The following is a 16673-nucleotide window of genomic DNA, read 5'->3' on the forward strand; positions in this document are numbered from 1 at the left end:
CAGGAATCATGTCATCCAAAGTGAAGAAGAAAATGGCAGTCAAGATTTAGCAAGATTAAAAAATCTAATCTTTTAATGTATTAATGAGTTCTTTGAATGCACATGAGTATCAAGGGATAAAGAGGGGGGAAAAAGGTGAAATTGTAAGACATTCAAAATGCTTTTCTGGTTTCAAGAAGGAAATATCTTGGTTGTTCTACAAAACGTGCTGATTGTTGTCTGTGTATGCACCTATTCACATATTCATAAATTTGCTTGTTTTATGAATATTTCCAATGATGCATTTTTTTACTTTTTCAGTAAGTGTCTTTCATTTTAATAAGAAGATACCAGTCTCAAAAGTCTGAGATAATGGTATCATCTGCTTTTGCTGAATGTTTTCATTGGCAGAGAAATTTAAATTTGTCTATTTTGGACTTGTGATAATTTGAATGAGAACCTTGCCAGTAAATGAAGCAGTCACTAGGATACCTAGACAGATGATTGCTTACGCTGCCTGTGGAGGTTGGAATTTTTCTCCAGTCTCAGAGTATTTAAAGTAACTTCCGATGTACACAAAGCTGTCTTAATCTGTGTTGATCTGAAACCTGCATCTATGCTGCGCAGGGTTTGTGCCAGAGCATAGTGGGCTCTATGTGATTCAGACATACTTGAATTAAATGGAACGCAGGGCGTGCACATGCACACACACACTCACACACACACCCACCCACTCCAGTGAAAGCAAATATCACAAAATTATCACGGTGGGGGCGGGAAAAGAAAAATAACTGCTAACGTTGACACCAAGTAAACTAACAAAGTCCATAAAAATGCCTCCTTCTTTCCTATTTCCTGTTTTTCTCATAGGAAGGAGTTCAACACCAGAACTGCAAAACTCATGTGTTAATTTTGATCCTACATGGGGGGAACATATTAGACACTGGAAGTGGAGACCACAGCAGCAAGCTGGCAGATGTCAACACCTTCAGTTCTGTGTTTGAGAAAGTGACCCGAGCCCATTTCCCTGCCTCTTTGGGCCACATCTTAATGAGACTTGTTCCCTGCCCAGCAATCTGTTCAGCAGCTTTCTCTCTTGTTTCCAGGTAAGTTGATTTGCATTCCCTGGTGTTTGGTTATGCATTGTGGTTTTGAATGGTTTTCTGTGACCCATATATTGCATAACGAAATTTTGTGAATCATTCTTAATCTTTTGCTGACTGCAAGACTAACGATCTTTCATCCTTTTCTAAGTGGATGAATTTGTTTTAAAAAACATTTTTATTGGATGTATCCACTTCAGTAGCTGCTCATCCTCAGCTGCTTTTTCAGTCTTGAAATTCACTCATTGAATGAGGGAATGTTTTGAAGTAACATTACTTTCCATGACATAAATATTTTAAATGGTACAACAGAGAAAGGAGAATGAAACACATGCTCCTGCATCATCTCTTCTACAAATGCAAACCAGGAATAACTGCAGAACTCTGATGAGGGGAGGAAAGAATCAGATTTTCTTGATTTCTGTTTTTGTAAGCAAAGAGACACTTCTCTTGGTTTTGTCTGGGGCTTCCCTAAGTGATATTTGCTTGTAGAGTCTTTTTTTGTTGCAGTATAGTGCCCAGGGTTACAGTTGAACCTCATGTAGAGCAGAAAACCCTGCAGAAGTGTTGAGGAGGTCTACAACCATGTTTTGGGCCTTAAGATGAAGGAATGGTGATGCCTGCATATCAGAGGAAGAGGTGTCAGGGTGCAGACTACACTGGTGGAAGTTGTGTCTTACCATTTGCAGCATAGAAAAAAACTCACTTGCATAATTTGCGACGTGGAAACAACCAGGGAAGAAGTGTGTATACATCCAAGGTGCTGCTCTGCAAACCAAGGGGACCGATAGAAGAGGAGGTGAAATGTCAAAAAGTGTTTGGAAGGTCATCTTCTCCCATTTGGGCCATTGGTCAACAGGCTTTTTTTCCCCTTCACCCCTTCAGAGTTATGTGCACTCAAAGAACTCAGTGCCTGCAAGTCTCACTATCTGGAAGAGCTGGTAGAGTAGAAGAAAGAGTGTGTGTTGGCAGCCCAAATGAACACAGCTCCAACTTTCTTTCTCTGTTTCTTAATTCCCTCTTCCTGCAGCACAGAATATTCTCCCAGACTGAAAAATGCCAGATGGGATGTTTGAATGTTCTATGAAATCATTCTGAGCACTGATATAACATCGGTATTGTAGTGGTATGTTCTTTTGTTCAGCTACTTGACATGTACCCATTTGGGGCTGACAAAAGAGAAGACAGTTCCCAGCTCTCACATTTCTGTAGCTTCATGCCGGCAGCTTTCATAGCCAGGACTCCAGAATGCAGCTGTGGAACATAAAGGTGTGATAAACATTTCATTTAGCAAACCGTGGTGGAGGAGGAGTGGTTTTATTTACTGTAGTGTTTCATTGAGGGTGAGCCAGATAACTGACTAAGCAGTGGTACAAGATTTCATACTAGCTTTGAATGTAGTCTCCGTTTTCTGAAGATACAGGCAATGGTGCATGTTCAGGTGACCCTGAGATGATCTCAGTTGCTCAGAGCATGGTGCTACTGATGCCAAGATGTGGGTTTGGCCCTTGAATGGCCCATTCACTTGAGAGTCATACTCAGTGATCCTTCTGGGTCACTTCCAGCCCACTGCAGGTGTCCTCCCAGGTGCCTCCCCCCAGCCCTTCAGCAGCACCACGATGCCCCAGGTGCTGAGGACATGCCCACACACCTGTCTTGGCCCCACAGCAGACCAGTGACACCATGGTGAGGCCCAGGGGGGCCCTGAGGGGCTCGGGGCAGGAGGGTGTGTTGGGGAGTTTTTTGAGTCCAAATATGCAGAGATGCTTTCTCCTCAACCCCCTCTCTGTGGTGCAGTCTCAGTTATTCTTTCTGGAAATGCCAGTGTCCCATCAGTCCCTTCTTCCTGAGAGCCAGGTGTGCTCTCACCCACCATGAAAGATAAGGCCTGTCTTGTAGCCAAGTCATTTGCTGCCTTTCATCAGGGAGGTGTTAGGTGCTAACACTGGTGACTTTAACCCTCAGGTGCTTAGTGATTTCAGCTGCTTTTGTGTGATTTCCCTCTCCGTCTCCAGCCTTTGTGTAAGTGTTCGATGTTTATAACCTGATGATTTTCAAGATAACAAGATTTGTGCTCTTTTCTGCATCAGCACTGATATTTTGCCTGTTTGTCTGAGCTTCAGCACTAATACTTGTCCCCCGTGACAAACAACTTCATCTCTTCCATGTATTCTTTTGGTGGTCTGGAATGTTTCTTTCCTTTGTGTTGTGTCTGTAATAACAATGGAGGTCACTGTGGCTATACCTTTACAATAAAAAACATTGGAATTTAAAAACCCAAACCATCATTTCTAAGCCATTTAACCGTGTTTGTCTTGACAATAATTGCTCTGTTTTAGTTTTATCTATATTTCTTTAGCTATGGGGAAAAAAACCAGCAAATTGCCAGTTATTTATTTTTCCATTGCTGCTGGTTTGCATAGTTCTCTTGAGAATATTGTTTCCATCTTATTTTTATTATGAAAATATATGCAGGTATTTTTTTCCATTTCAGGCATTCATTTACTATGTTCAATTTTTTTCTCCTGGGTTTCTTCCTTTCTCTTTCTGAGGTGTTACCTACCAGTTTTATTAGTAAATTGGGGGTTTTTATTTCGGTTTTGAAGGTTCAGTTTTAATTTTTGAGTTAGCATTCATAACGGTATATCTGCTATGCATTTGGACGATCTAATCAGCTGGCAAAATGAGCCTGTGTTAATTGGTAAATTGACACAGCTTGGCAGACCAGCTGAGCTCCAGGATCTAGAAACTGTTTTACTACTTTGGATGAAAAATACCAAGTGATTGGACTGCTTCAGCCAGAGGCAAATGTGAAAATGTCCAGTAAGGCTCAGAACATGAACGCAGACCAACAAATTTTCTCTTCTTCCTCTATTACCCTGGTAGTAGTCAAGGATATGAGTTTTAGCAAAGATACAGACTAATTCCATTTCAGGCAGCTTGCTTTTAAATTCTGTGACAGTCCACCAAGTTCCTAAAAAAAGGAATACAAAATGCTGCTCAAGTTGTCTGCCTGTGGCTTCTGGATGGACCTTAGATGTGCTGAATTTTCCAAAGTACTTCTGACTTTTCTTGAATCTCTAAAAGACAGTCAACTTACTCAAAGAAAATCTGGCACACACTGATGTGCCTTCCATCTTTAGCTCTCTCTGAGTTGTTTTCCCACTCATCAGTAAAAATCAGTCAAGACATGATTGGCAGACTTACAGAGAAACTTGCAGAGTGCACATCCACTAAAGTAAAGCTGACGTTCTATCAAATTTAAGGTTACATTTTCAATTAAGTCATCTCCTTTTTGCCACATGTTACTATGCAAACATTTACTGTGATTTCAGAATGTGTGCAGATTTGTTTCATCTTTTTTGGAAAGATTGGACACTGGGAAAATGACTTAATATGTTTTTGAACTATACACCTGTCACACTCGGGTTCTAAGAAAGTATTCCATTATGATGGTTGGATTCTGCTCTCTGGTGTAGTGAGTTACTATAGAGGGGGAAACAAAAGCTGAAATGTAATCATGTCGGTGCCATTCAAAATTATGTCTAGTTGTATGAAGAACAGTTGCACCAAATGTGTTTAACTACAGAAGTACCTTCTAGTGTGATCCCATTCACCTAAAGCAGTAGCGCCTTGGTTTTTTTAAGGAGTTGAATTCTTTGAGATAATGATCCTTCCTGTGTTTGCTCATTGTGAACTGCAACAGGCCAACCCATTTCTGTTAGTAACTGCCCTTCTCTAATGGTGTGTGCCGCCTCTTGCAGTTTTCCTGATGATAACGTGTCCTTTTCTAGCCTAAATCCCTACAGCTATGATGAGAGCTGTCTTAGCAGCAGTGAAGACCACATCCCACTGGCTGCCTTGCCTTTGCTGGCTGTTTCATCTCCTCAGTACCAGGATGCAGTTGCCATGGTGATCAGTAGAGCCAATCAAGTTTACAACGAGTTTCTCAAATCTACTGATGGGGCTGGTTTTAATGGACAGGTAGGACTATTTTCTCTTATATCAAAGTAAAATTTCTTCAGAGTAAGGCTGTTTCTTTTTAAGCCATTGTGTTGAGGGGTTTGAGTTATGAGTGTGGAACACTACAAATGCAATGGATGAATGAATGTTAGCATGGGATCACCTACACAAAATGCCTTCTCAGTGTCCAGTACAGGACAGGCACTTCTGGAATCCTGTGCACTATCTCACGTGGATTTCCTCGGCTGGTAGAAGATGATATACATTCTCCCACAAGCATTTTGACTCCTAACCTCTTATTTTGCTATGGTACAGTACATAGTGAACATGCCACCCTGAGACAAATGATCATCTGAGTTCTTCAGACATAGCTGATGGAGAAATTGGGACACCTTTAAGAACCTAAGAAATCCAATATAGAACTATTAATTTGCCTTCATCACTGTAGTAATAAAACAATGGACAGTAAAGAAACATTGAAGACAAATACTCAGTTGCTAGCAGTGTTGCAGATTTCCTGTCTAATTCTGGGGAAATAATGTGATTTTTCTGGTGTGATCTGCACACCAGTGAAGTCACCTACAGGTTTCTTTCAACTGACACTAATTGTCAGTTACTGTTCTTCAGCATCTTTAGTCTACAAAACCTCCTGCTTCACATAGAAATATGATATTGATACCCTGAGTTACTGATATTATTTTGTAATGGGGCCATCTACAATGGCCATAAACATTCACTTCCTTTAAGTACAGTGACCTCCACACTTCAGAAAAAGGAAGAAAATACATTTAATATAGAGTACAGTGTAAACTTTGAAGGGAAGCATGTGTCTTATTACACAAATTCTTTTCCATGGCACTAATAAGACTATGCTGTGATATATCAGTATTTTTAGACTAAAATTTGGTTCGAAGCCATTTTTGCTATGCATAGTAAACTCTTCTTGGTTAAAGCATAAAAACAGCCCAACTGCAGTGACAGAACATTATGAAAGGTGAAATTATGTAAAGAAGAATGATAAAAATGATACCAGTTACAAAAATAACATTTTCTCAATAGAACTTCAGTGTTACGATTTTTTTCTTTGACAAAGCTACAAAAAAGTCTCCCTGTTGCGGTTTACAAGTAGTATGTATTACTTCTTGTGGCAGAGTCTACTTGACTTTTGTATGTTCCACAGAATTTTTGCCATCAACTAACAGCACTCTTTAAGTGGAAGTGACTTCTCTGGGCTCTCTAAAGTGCTTTGCTTTCCTCCTTAGATATAAATTTCAGCTCTGCCTCTGAATAAGCCCTGTACTGTTGGAATATATATCATATATCCTGCCATGCACCCTGTGTGGATCTTTCTTTTCATATTTTTGTCTCTTCTGTCAGTTTACATTGCAAGTTCATTAGATCAGAGATTGCCTTTTTGATTTTATATAGTATCTGGAGCAAATTAACTCCCTTACCTTAATGCCAATAATACTAAGAATTAGAAACACAGTGGTAAATTGAAGAAGATATTGCCAACTCCCTACAAAAAGTGCTGTTGATTTTATTAAGGTTACCTGTATCATAGGATTTTCAGCTCTTTGTGGACTTCATTATCCAGCGTAGGTTTGAAAGTCAAAGAATAAATTGGGGTGCTGTTCAGTGGTATACAACTTTAGATACAGAAATGCCTTAGGATAGATATCACCTCAATGTATTTTGATATTTTATTTTATTTTTAAAGTGTTTTTTTTTATAATTTTAGTTGAGTACAAGAAATGTACTCAATATAGGAAGAGTGCTACATGGGTATGCAGTGAGAGGAGTTTGAGATTTTTCCCTGCCTGCATCTTGTAGAACTCACTTTTCCTAACATTCTTCACTTTAGCGAAAACATGCACAACATCCTTTATCCAAAACTTGTAGTTTAGGGTTGTAGTCAAGCTGAATTAAATTTAGAAGCAAGTTAAGGTTTGTATTATCTTCTGTTATGCTAATCAGATTTGGGAACAACAGATTAGACAATTGCTTCAGTCTGAGCATTATAAGGAGAGGCTTGCTGAAATATGTTATCAAGCTGCTACTCAAGCTCAGACAGGGACAGGGGAACAGGGAGAAAGCATCATCTCGTGTGGGATGGGGAGGTGTTCAGTGGAATTGGCTTGTGAGGGAGATTCTGGTGTACCATAAAATACTCCTGAATTCCCAGTTTTAGTAACGTATGTATTTTGAATTGCCAGATCCATACTTTGAAGGTAGCTTCTATGTTTATATTAAATGTGAAGCAAAAGTGAATTTCTCTGCTTAATACCTCATTTTGAAGTTTTGTTCCCTTGTCCTGACAGGGGAGTGCCAATCTGTAAGGTTCTCTCCCCTGTATGACTTTGAAGGAAATGTTAAGTGGCTTGAAATCTTTGTGACACTGGTCATCCGGTGATCTGGACTTATCAAGCTGGAATCTGGCTGCAAGCAGCTGGAAGGGTTCTAATCCGTTTGGCAGAACTGCTCATCAAAATAGGCCCTGGGACAGATATTCTTCATGTAGGGCATATTTCTGGTGATAAAAACAAGTAGAAGAAAGTAGATGCAATATAAAGCAAAGTGTAAAAACCAGTAACAAGGGGATATAGTAAGACAGAAGCTCCTCTGCAGTACTGTGATGATTTTGGGTTTTTTTAAAAGCACTTGCTACATCTTAAAAAAAAAAAATCTTTTTTTCAGGTGTGTCTTATAGGTGACTGCATTGGAGGAATTTTGGGCTTTGATGCCATCTGCTATAATTCTAATACAGCTTACGAGAGTCGGAACAGTAGCAGGAGAGGAAGCATCAGCAGCATCCAGGTGAAGAGAAAAAAATACACACAGCTGAAACCCTATAGATTCATTCCATGGAGGAAATCAGCTCCATCGAAGCCAGAGGAAATTTAAGGATTTGGTAAATTGCCATGATAGAATGGGATTCTGCCCATGTATCAAAAATCTACTGTTAAAAACTAAGTTAAAAATTAAGCTTCAGTTTCATGATATACAGAAATCAGTAGTGAAGGCTTGATCTGTTAGCCTTTAAAGCAGGGTTACCAAGTCTCTATATTGTATCCCTAACTGTAGATGCAAACAAGTCCTTGCTCAGAAGTCTCTGGTAGGCTGCCATTTTTGTCAAAATATTTTCTTGCTTTCTTTCTTCCGTTCTTTTCAACTGGGATCTGAAATTTCTTACACTGGGGGTAGTCTAGCATTAAAATATATTATGAATAAGTTTTCATGACTAGTGAAAGAGTGCCTCTTTCTTCGTAAGGAATGCAAGTCACCTGCAGATCTGTGAGTGGACCACTGAGTGTCTATACAAGTGCTGCATTTGCACAGAAGAGAGGATTCATTCTACCTGTGATCCAGGAAAAATTTTATGGTAGTAAAAGTACAGGTTTTTGAAGTAATGGTAGCATGTAAATGTCATTATTGTGTGCAACACACTTGAGAAAGAAAATTGAAGTTCAACTGATCTTATGTACTTCAGGCTCAAGTAAGTGTGGTGGATTAGAGTTGACACTGTGTGAGGTGCCTATGCTCTGTTTGGCTTTGTGACCCTGGCAAAACTGTTTTGTATAAATAGTTACCTCCCCTCAAAAATGGGCTCAGTGGTATCAACCATCTTGGTTCAATTGAGAGCTACGTGTGGAGGGAGTACTCTCAAGCAGAGACATCCTCTAAATTTTTCCAGGAAGGAGAATTACCATTAATAACATGGCTTTTGGGAATAAGACTGTTCACTTGCCACAGAACCCAGGAGATCCTCTTGGCCATTGGAGACTGTAGGTAGAACTGTGGTGGAAGGTTCATCTCATAGTTTGTATACCCTATGAACTTGTTCCTTCTGTAGCTTCAGAGAAATAGATTCAATTGGCATGTTTTCCGTGGTCTGTCTGCGTGTCTGTCATGCCCCAGACCTCATCTGTAATCTTTGCCCTCTCTTTTCCTCTGTTAAGTCTAGTTGGAGTTTTACACTTCATGCTTAAAAGTACCAACCATGACAACGTAATTGTACTCGGTGCTTGATGTTAGGGGTTGTGAAGAGTGTCCCTATGACACTTCGACAGGGTAAGGCAGTGGCATAATGCTATGTCCAGGAAGACAGGAGCAGAGAGTGGTGGTAGATAAAATGTAAATGAATGTTGGGAGACAGATGTGTGCAAGGAGGAAGAGAACAACTTTGAATCCTCCTCTCTTCTACAATGCTGAACTAACTTTGCAGTGACCTTCTCTAGGGTCACCTCACAGAGATCTAATCCCACGTCCTCCCAAAACTGATTTTTCTTTCCTCACCGAATTTGCCAGTGCCTGGCCCTCCACTTTCTCTCATGAGGATGCTACGGACTGCTATGAGGTCTCCCCTCAGTCCCCTTTTCTCCAGCCTGAATAAGCCATGAAACTTCAACTGCTCTTCATATGGCTTCTGCTTCAGATCGTTCACCATCTTTATAGTCCTCCTTCGGACACCGTCTAATAGCTTTTTTATCTTTCTTGTACTGCGGTGCCCAAAACTGCGCACAGGACTCAAAGTGAGGCCACCACACCAAAGCACAGCAGGACAGTCACCTTCCCTAGACTGGCTGGCGGTGCTGTGCCTGATGCACCTCAAGATGCAATTGGTCCTCCTGGCTGCCAGGGCACACTGTTGATTGATATTCAACTGGCTGTTGACCATGACCTCCAAGGTGCCTTTCTGTGTGGCTGCTCTCCAGCCTCTTGTTCCCCAGGCTTTATGCACAGTCATTCTGAAAAACCAGGTCTTGCACGCCTCATGCACACAGTTCTCATGCATGAATAAAGTGCAAGGTTCAGTCCAAAGGCACTTATTTTGAAAAGCAGCATCTGCAGCATCAGGGAGGATGCTGGTGCAAGCTGCAGAAGTGCTGAAGGAAATGAAAAATAATTTAATAATGAACAATAAATAAATGATCTTAAGGATATGGTACCACTGGTCTCCTCTTGCATTGTGCAGAAGCTAACATTTTCAAAAAATCAGATCCTATGTCCATGGAACATGATGAGCAAGATCATTAATGTTGTAATGTGCATTCTGTGCACTCAGGTAAAACCCCTTTTGATTACCCTATTTATAATTGTCTAAGAATGATGAAGTCATGAGGGATAAAGCTTTTGTGTTACTCCTCCTTTCCACCCCTTGCACCCCCCTCCACCCTCAAATTCCTGATTCTCCTTCTGTCTTTTAGGCTATTATCTTGAAGGGAAATTTAGTCTTCATCTCTTTCCTTCTACTGCAAAGAGTAATTTTTTATCCATTCCACCCTTTTTTGGATAAAGTGAGGTCATATGTATAAATGCAGGCATTTCATATAAGCTCTTTTGTATTTTGTTATCTGTCTAAATCTTCCCTTTACTCTGTTCATTTTCTGAAGGATAATCCACTCTTAGCAGAGGACTCCAGTCTGGGTGGCAGCAAACACCTGAGCGAAAGCAATATCGACATCTCGGGAATCATGGAGGACGAGAAGCAAAGGCCACCGCTGCCTCGGAAACAGAGTGACTCATCCACTTATGACTGTGATACCATAACCCAGCATCATGCCTTCCTGTCCAGGTAACCAGGGGTCGCTGACTGAGTAAAAGAAATGGGCTTGCCATTGAAAGGAGCCTGTTAACACCAGAGCACAGGGGTATTGTTATTGTTTGTGGTGTGTTTCTGGAGGTTTGCTTAAAGTTCTTGTCTATCCCTCAAAGAAAACTATGGATTTAGTGGGTCTCATATGAACATATTCACATCTGGAGAGTTTTTAATGTAATCTTTGTTCAGTTGTGAGGATTTTGAATGTGCAGAAATGAATGCACAAAGTTCTATTTCTTCAGTACAGACCAGTGAAAACAAGATGGATGAATACTTTATAATTGTAAATTTCTGGTATTTCTTTCTTTTAAACAATCCCTCTGACTTCACTTTCAGGACTTTTATTATTATCTAGTGAGATAATTGCTTTAGGTGCTCCCATTGGTCTATGAGCTATTCAGATCAGCTTTAAAACAACAACAAAAAAAGCGCCCTGCATTTGGCCTAAATGAGGAGGGGTTTGGGGGGGAGAAGTTAACTTAGTTTTTCTTTATCCTGAAAAGCCTTTGAAATATATGGGATGGGAACATAAGCATTCCCTTTGTCTCTTCCTGCTGGTTCTAAGCTATTTGGTTTTTTACTTACCTGAATTATTCGGGCTTTTGTTTCCTCTATCTGTCATCCTATTTCCTTTATTTCATTGTGAGTGATGCAGAGGAGGAAGTCCTAGTGTGTGTTGAGGTTTCAGTTCTGCTAGAGTTGAGTATAGTGCAGACTTATTACTGTGCTTTACTTCAAGTCTGGCATTTTTCTTAGTAGCAGGTTAAGGTAATTTTATAGTCTTGCTTTGAATGTCCTTTGCTTTGTTTTTAGTGACTGTTCTGCATTCATTTTGAAACCATTGCATTTTCTGGATATCAATGTGTTGTAGAATGTTTTCCCTCTGAGACAGAACGGTTGTTCTTCTCTTATCTGCAACTGAAAACATGAAGATTTTTTTTTTTGGTCAGTCACTTTTAGGTTCTTTTATAGGAGAAATACTGTGTTATATTTAAAACAGTAAACTCAAATATTCATGGTCCTTGCAAAACTTTACCAAGCTTTCTAAGCATCCTGTTTTGGGAATGTTCTTTTTTTCTGAATGCCCTCTTCGTTATTTTTGATTCAGTATTTTCTTTGTTCAGCATCCACTCAAGTGTGTTAAAAGACAGTGCAGACCTTCCTCCTGTGGATTCCAGTCTCTCAGAAGTAAATCTGGGCCGATTTGAATTTGAGGTGTCTGATTTCTTCCTTTTTGGATCACCGCTTGGTTTGGTGCTGGCAATGAGGAGCACTGTTCTGCCTGGTCTGGATGGTAAGCTCTTCTTGGGGTTAAAATACAGGATGCGTAAGACCTTTGTAAACAAAGGGGCTCGCACAAAAAGGAGGTAAATAAAGCCTAGTTAAAGTCAGGGAGTAAGGTAAGTTTCTTCCTTTAAGACATGGGAACGTTAATGTAGGTAGGTGATAATGATTGTTCCAGGGATGTCACTGCTCATTTATAAAAGTGCGTCTTATGTTCTGCTGTTAATCATTTATTCCATGTCATACATCATGAAGCTCACACTTCACCAAGGATCAGTCCTTGAAAACAATACCAGAAATAACATTTCTGCTTTGGTCGGCATTACCTCTTGTTCATGTCTGGCTTCACAGGTGGATTTGGCCCTCGGGTGTGCTGCTTGTGAGCCGTTCTTCCTCTCTAATAACAGATCCCAGTGATCAGACACAGAGAGGATTTTTTTTAGTTTTGCTTCTAAAGCATCTGGATTTTTTTAGGTTTTTCAGTTAAAAGTTTACTTTACCTTTCATTATTCATCACATGCTTTGTCTATTTGCATGGTATGAGCTTTGGATAGCACAGTATCTTTATAGGAAATTATGCATTTATTTATCAGGTGAGGGAGAAAATCTGTTGCAATAACGAGGAAGAGACAACAATGCAGAATTACAAGGGGGTTTTTTTTTTCCTAGCCAGTAGTCCTTTCCCCAGTCTCTGCTCTGCTACCCTCCAGACAATTTGACAGGAAAATTTCATGTTAATTGCTAGTATTTTAAACTATTTTCTTCAAATTAGCTCTCACTTCCATCCTTCCTCTGGTATCCTGCAAAGGAGTATGCTTTGAGAGCAGCTCAACTGATGGGCATTTCAAACACATTCTAAGGTGAGCAGTGTCTACTTGAAGCATAATTAGTCTTTAGAGGTGCATATGATGAAAGAATCCCATTTTAAAGTGATAATTGTGACACAGTTGAGAGGAAAACAGATAAATTGAAACCTATCATTTAGACAGTTGGAAACTCGTTGAGAAGAGTCAGGTGCCCTCTTTACTGAAATGAAATGTAGAAAGCTACCTGAAAATGTGACGAGTAAAATTCAGATATATTTATTTGTTTGTTTTGTTAGAGTCAGTTTTTATAATATAAGGGAAGGTTCTGCTGTCCCCTAGGTTTAAGTCCTCTGGATGTCACAAGCCCATCAGACCATTTTGCTGGTAAATATTTGAAGTGCTGAGCATCACAGCTATAATGCTCAATAATGTATTTACAAGATTTTTAACTTCTTTTTCCTTTCTTGCTTCCATTTGTTTCTCTTCTGCTGCTCTTCACATTTCCTATGTGCCTGCATCTCAGATTGTGATGTCTCTGTAAACACCTGTGTAGTGAAGTGTTCTTTACATATGAAACAGGAAACAATTCAGTTAATTTTGGCCAGATGTGTGCTAATCTGGAGTTTGCAGAAGACCATATTAAATATGTTTCTGTACAGACCCCTTGAAAATTGTAAAGCAGCAATACTGACGTCTCTTTCTCTGTCTTATTCAAGTATGCCAGGTCCGACCAGCCTGCAGTCAGGTGTACAGCTTCTTTCACTCTGCTGACCCTTCTGCCTGCAGACTTGAACCATTGTTGGAGAAAAGATTCCATCTTCTTCCTCCATTCAATGTCCCACGGTACCAGAGATACCCACTAGGGGATGGAAGATCTCACCAGTTAGGTACAGTGCCTGTTTTCATAACTCTCATTGCCTGTTGTTCTCTTAAGTGTTCTCTCCTTACACAGCTCAAGAGAATTTGAAATAGCAATGTGCTAAAAACAAGCCGTCTGGGACTGAGTAGCACAGACACGCTTCGCAACTGTGGAACCAAAGAAGATTACTAATAAAAACATTATTCTTATGCATGAGGTTTGTGATACTAGTTGTGTTAAAGAGGAGTTGGAAAGCAATACCAGTGTTCTAGTTAGAAGTGTAAGAAGTGTCACCTGGAAAATTCCATGTCTTTGACCATTGTTTTAAACAATTTATTTTTACAGTTAGTTGACCTTTGCCTAGATCTTCACATGTTGTTTCTTTTGGTCACTTGTGGTTGGTTTGTTGTAGATATCTACTAGGACAAATCAGACCAATAAGTAGTCTTGATCGCTCTTCTCCTGGATGGGTTACTAAACAATAGTTATGTTGGTGATAAAGATTTGAATCCAGGAGAAAAGAACAGAAGTAGGTTGATTTCTGGGGAAGAAGAAGGAAGGGGGGGATGAGCAAGGTGCTAGTAGAAGGAGTTGTGCTTTATTGACTTTATAGAAAATAAGGTAAAATCATATGGGCATGAAGTACCTTTGACTTGTCACATTATGCAAGCAAGGACATTTTGCTTATGTCAGAAAGAGGACCAGAAAAGTATCACAGAATCCCAGGGCTGTGTAGTTCTTCTCATAAAATGCCTTTTAAATGAGTAGGGTTGAGTGTGAAGTAAAATAGCATCCCAGGATCACTACCCAGTTTGGAAGATCCTGGCCAAAAGCACCCAGCTGCCATTGCACGTTCATGGCAGTAGGGTGTGTACTTTCTCCTTATAGTCATGCTGCTCTTACTCCAAAGGAGGAAGTTTCATCCACGGGCATTAAATGTGATATTATTCAGGAAAATGCTCATTAGCCCTGTATTTAAAAATAGATGAATAAAGAAACAAATAAGATATACACACATTTTCAAAACCTATTTTCAAAAAGGATGGTCTGCATCTTTTTTTTTAATGTTATTTTCATTTTTGTAACCTGCAGGTGATGCACTCCACAATCACAGCGGTCTGTTCCTTGAGAATAGCTCTTTGAACATTCCTTTCTCTCAGGAGAGTCCTGGATCTCCAAATACATCTGATCAACTGCAAGGGAAAACAAGAAAGTTGAGCTTGGGCAGCACAAACAGTGAAAACTCTGGGTCAGCTGAAAGCTTGCCATCAGCATGCCTCACCAACAGTGAGTGAAGCCTGGTGCCATGTGCTATTGGATATGGCAGCAGCCTTTCCTTTCACATTGTTTCTGTGAAAAAGTTGATTATGAAAAGGTATCTGCTTGGAATTTGGGAAGAATGAGAATAGCCCAAGCTTCTGCAATTTTACATGACACAAATTATAATCCTTTTCTATTTGTAATTAGATAGATAAATAAAAGTAATAGAAAAGAAGTCACAGTTTTATATTAAGGTGCCACTCATAAACAGTTTCATAGTAACAGGGGTTTATTGCCGTGTTACAGGCATGAAGCAGTATAGGTGGATAAGATTTGTTACTCATAATTCAAAGTGCTATAAGTCATTATATTGGCCTGCTGTGGACTATAGTCATATCTGTGTGTATATTTTTATGTATCTATCTATCTGTCTCAATGTTTGCTTCACTGTTTGGGAGGCATTTGCAGTTCTTACCCTTTAACAGGATCATAAAAGTGCTAGTCTGTCACTGTACATTTTCTGTGGACCAGAAAGCAGTAGGGATCATGCTGAGGTGATTTCTGCTTCCCAAAACTTGGACCCGGAAGAGCTGTTTAAATGGCAGGCAGTTAAGTGATGATGCAGTCAGCAAAAACAGTACTTTTGTGAATGATAGATGCCTTTAACAGACTGAAAATATCAAGATTAAGAAAGCAGAAGACTTTATTCCATTATCTAGCTTAAAAATGAAGACAGCAAGAAATTTATTGATATAGAAATGTTATACTATTTTGTTTCATTTTTTGTAGTTACTGCAAAGTGGTGGGGAACAAAACGAATAGATTATGCCTTGTATTGTCCAGATGTGCTGACGGCCTTTCCAACGGTGGCCCTGCCACATCTCTTTCATGCCAGCTACTGGGAATCAACAGATGTTGTGGCCTTCATCTTAAGACAGGTAATTGATTTTTTTTTTTTTTTTTTTTTTTCCTCTCTGCAACAGATAACCTTGTGATTGTTAATTGCATTTTCCAAGGGTCAGTCTTTTAATCTTTAGGTCAGTTAGATGGCTAACAGTGGATGCAATCACATACAAGTGCATGTAGGAGAGACAGATGTGGATTTTTTGGAGAGGTAAAGGGGACGATGAGCCCACCATTAACACTACTGACTTTGTGACTGGTGATATTGCACTTTTATGCATGCCTCACCCCTCCCATGCCCCAGATTAGTCTAACCCTGTATTATAAATTAATTTTGTCCTACGTTTGAAGGAATAGGCTATCTCCAGCATTACATAATTATATATCTCCCTATTAAGTATCAAATTACTAGCATACATCTGATAGTAAACCAGTTTGAAAGTACTGCTTCTGTGAGAAAGTTGAGTCTCTCCTTTACAGGAGACTTTCCTAGCCTTGTATATGCATTACAGCTTTTAGAATTTAATAAATCTTTCAAGCATTTAGAGCATGTCTGTAAAGCAGTTTGTGAGCTTACAGCACTACATAAAGGACTGGTTATCTCCAGTGCAGTCTGGACCTTCTGCCTTTGTTGGGGGTTAAGATTAAGACTGTTGGCTCCTGAATGCCCTGGCGGTGCATACATTGCCCACACATTACCTCTAGTGAATAGAATTTATGCCAATTTGTTAAAAACCATGCTTACTTCTCAACATTAATGTGATTTGTTGCAAGCCAGCTGCTTTGCTGACTCCGATTGCAGCATGATTTTACTCAAGGGACTTCATATAAGACATCTTTTAAAATGATTCTAGAACACTCTTCTGGCAAGGGCACTGAGAGTGTAAACTTTCAGCACAGAAACCCAGCTGTTCAAC

The 16673-nt window shown here is 39.7% G+C and overlaps 1 protein-coding gene across 1 annotated transcript in view; it reads left to right on the forward strand.

The window, feature by feature from the left end:
• PITPNM3 (PITPNM family member 3) overlaps positions 1 to 16673 on the forward strand; it is a 53623-nt gene that overhangs the window by 25465 nt on the left and 11485 nt on the right. The window contains exons 6-13 of the mRNA XM_066201652.1: positions 850 to 1085; positions 4877 to 5066; positions 7743 to 7862; positions 10439 to 10620; positions 11769 to 11938; positions 13451 to 13621; positions 14686 to 14880; positions 15643 to 15791. Of these exons, the coding sequence (XP_066057749.1) occupies positions 850 to 1085; positions 4877 to 5066; positions 7743 to 7862; positions 10439 to 10620; positions 11769 to 11938; positions 13451 to 13621; positions 14686 to 14880; positions 15643 to 15791 (1413 nt within the window). The remainder of the gene's footprint in view (positions 1 to 849; positions 1086 to 4876; positions 5067 to 7742; positions 7863 to 10438; positions 10621 to 11768; positions 11939 to 13450; positions 13622 to 14685; positions 14881 to 15642; positions 15792 to 16673) is intronic.

Source organism: Chamaea fasciata, unplaced genomic scaffold, assembly GCF_029207755.1.
Source record: "Chamaea fasciata isolate MVZ Bird 193981 ecotype frontalis unplaced genomic scaffold, bChaFas1.0.hap1 SCAF_21, whole genome shotgun sequence".
Classification (NCBI taxonomy): Eukaryota; Metazoa; Chordata; class Aves; order Passeriformes; family Sylviidae; genus Chamaea; species Chamaea fasciata.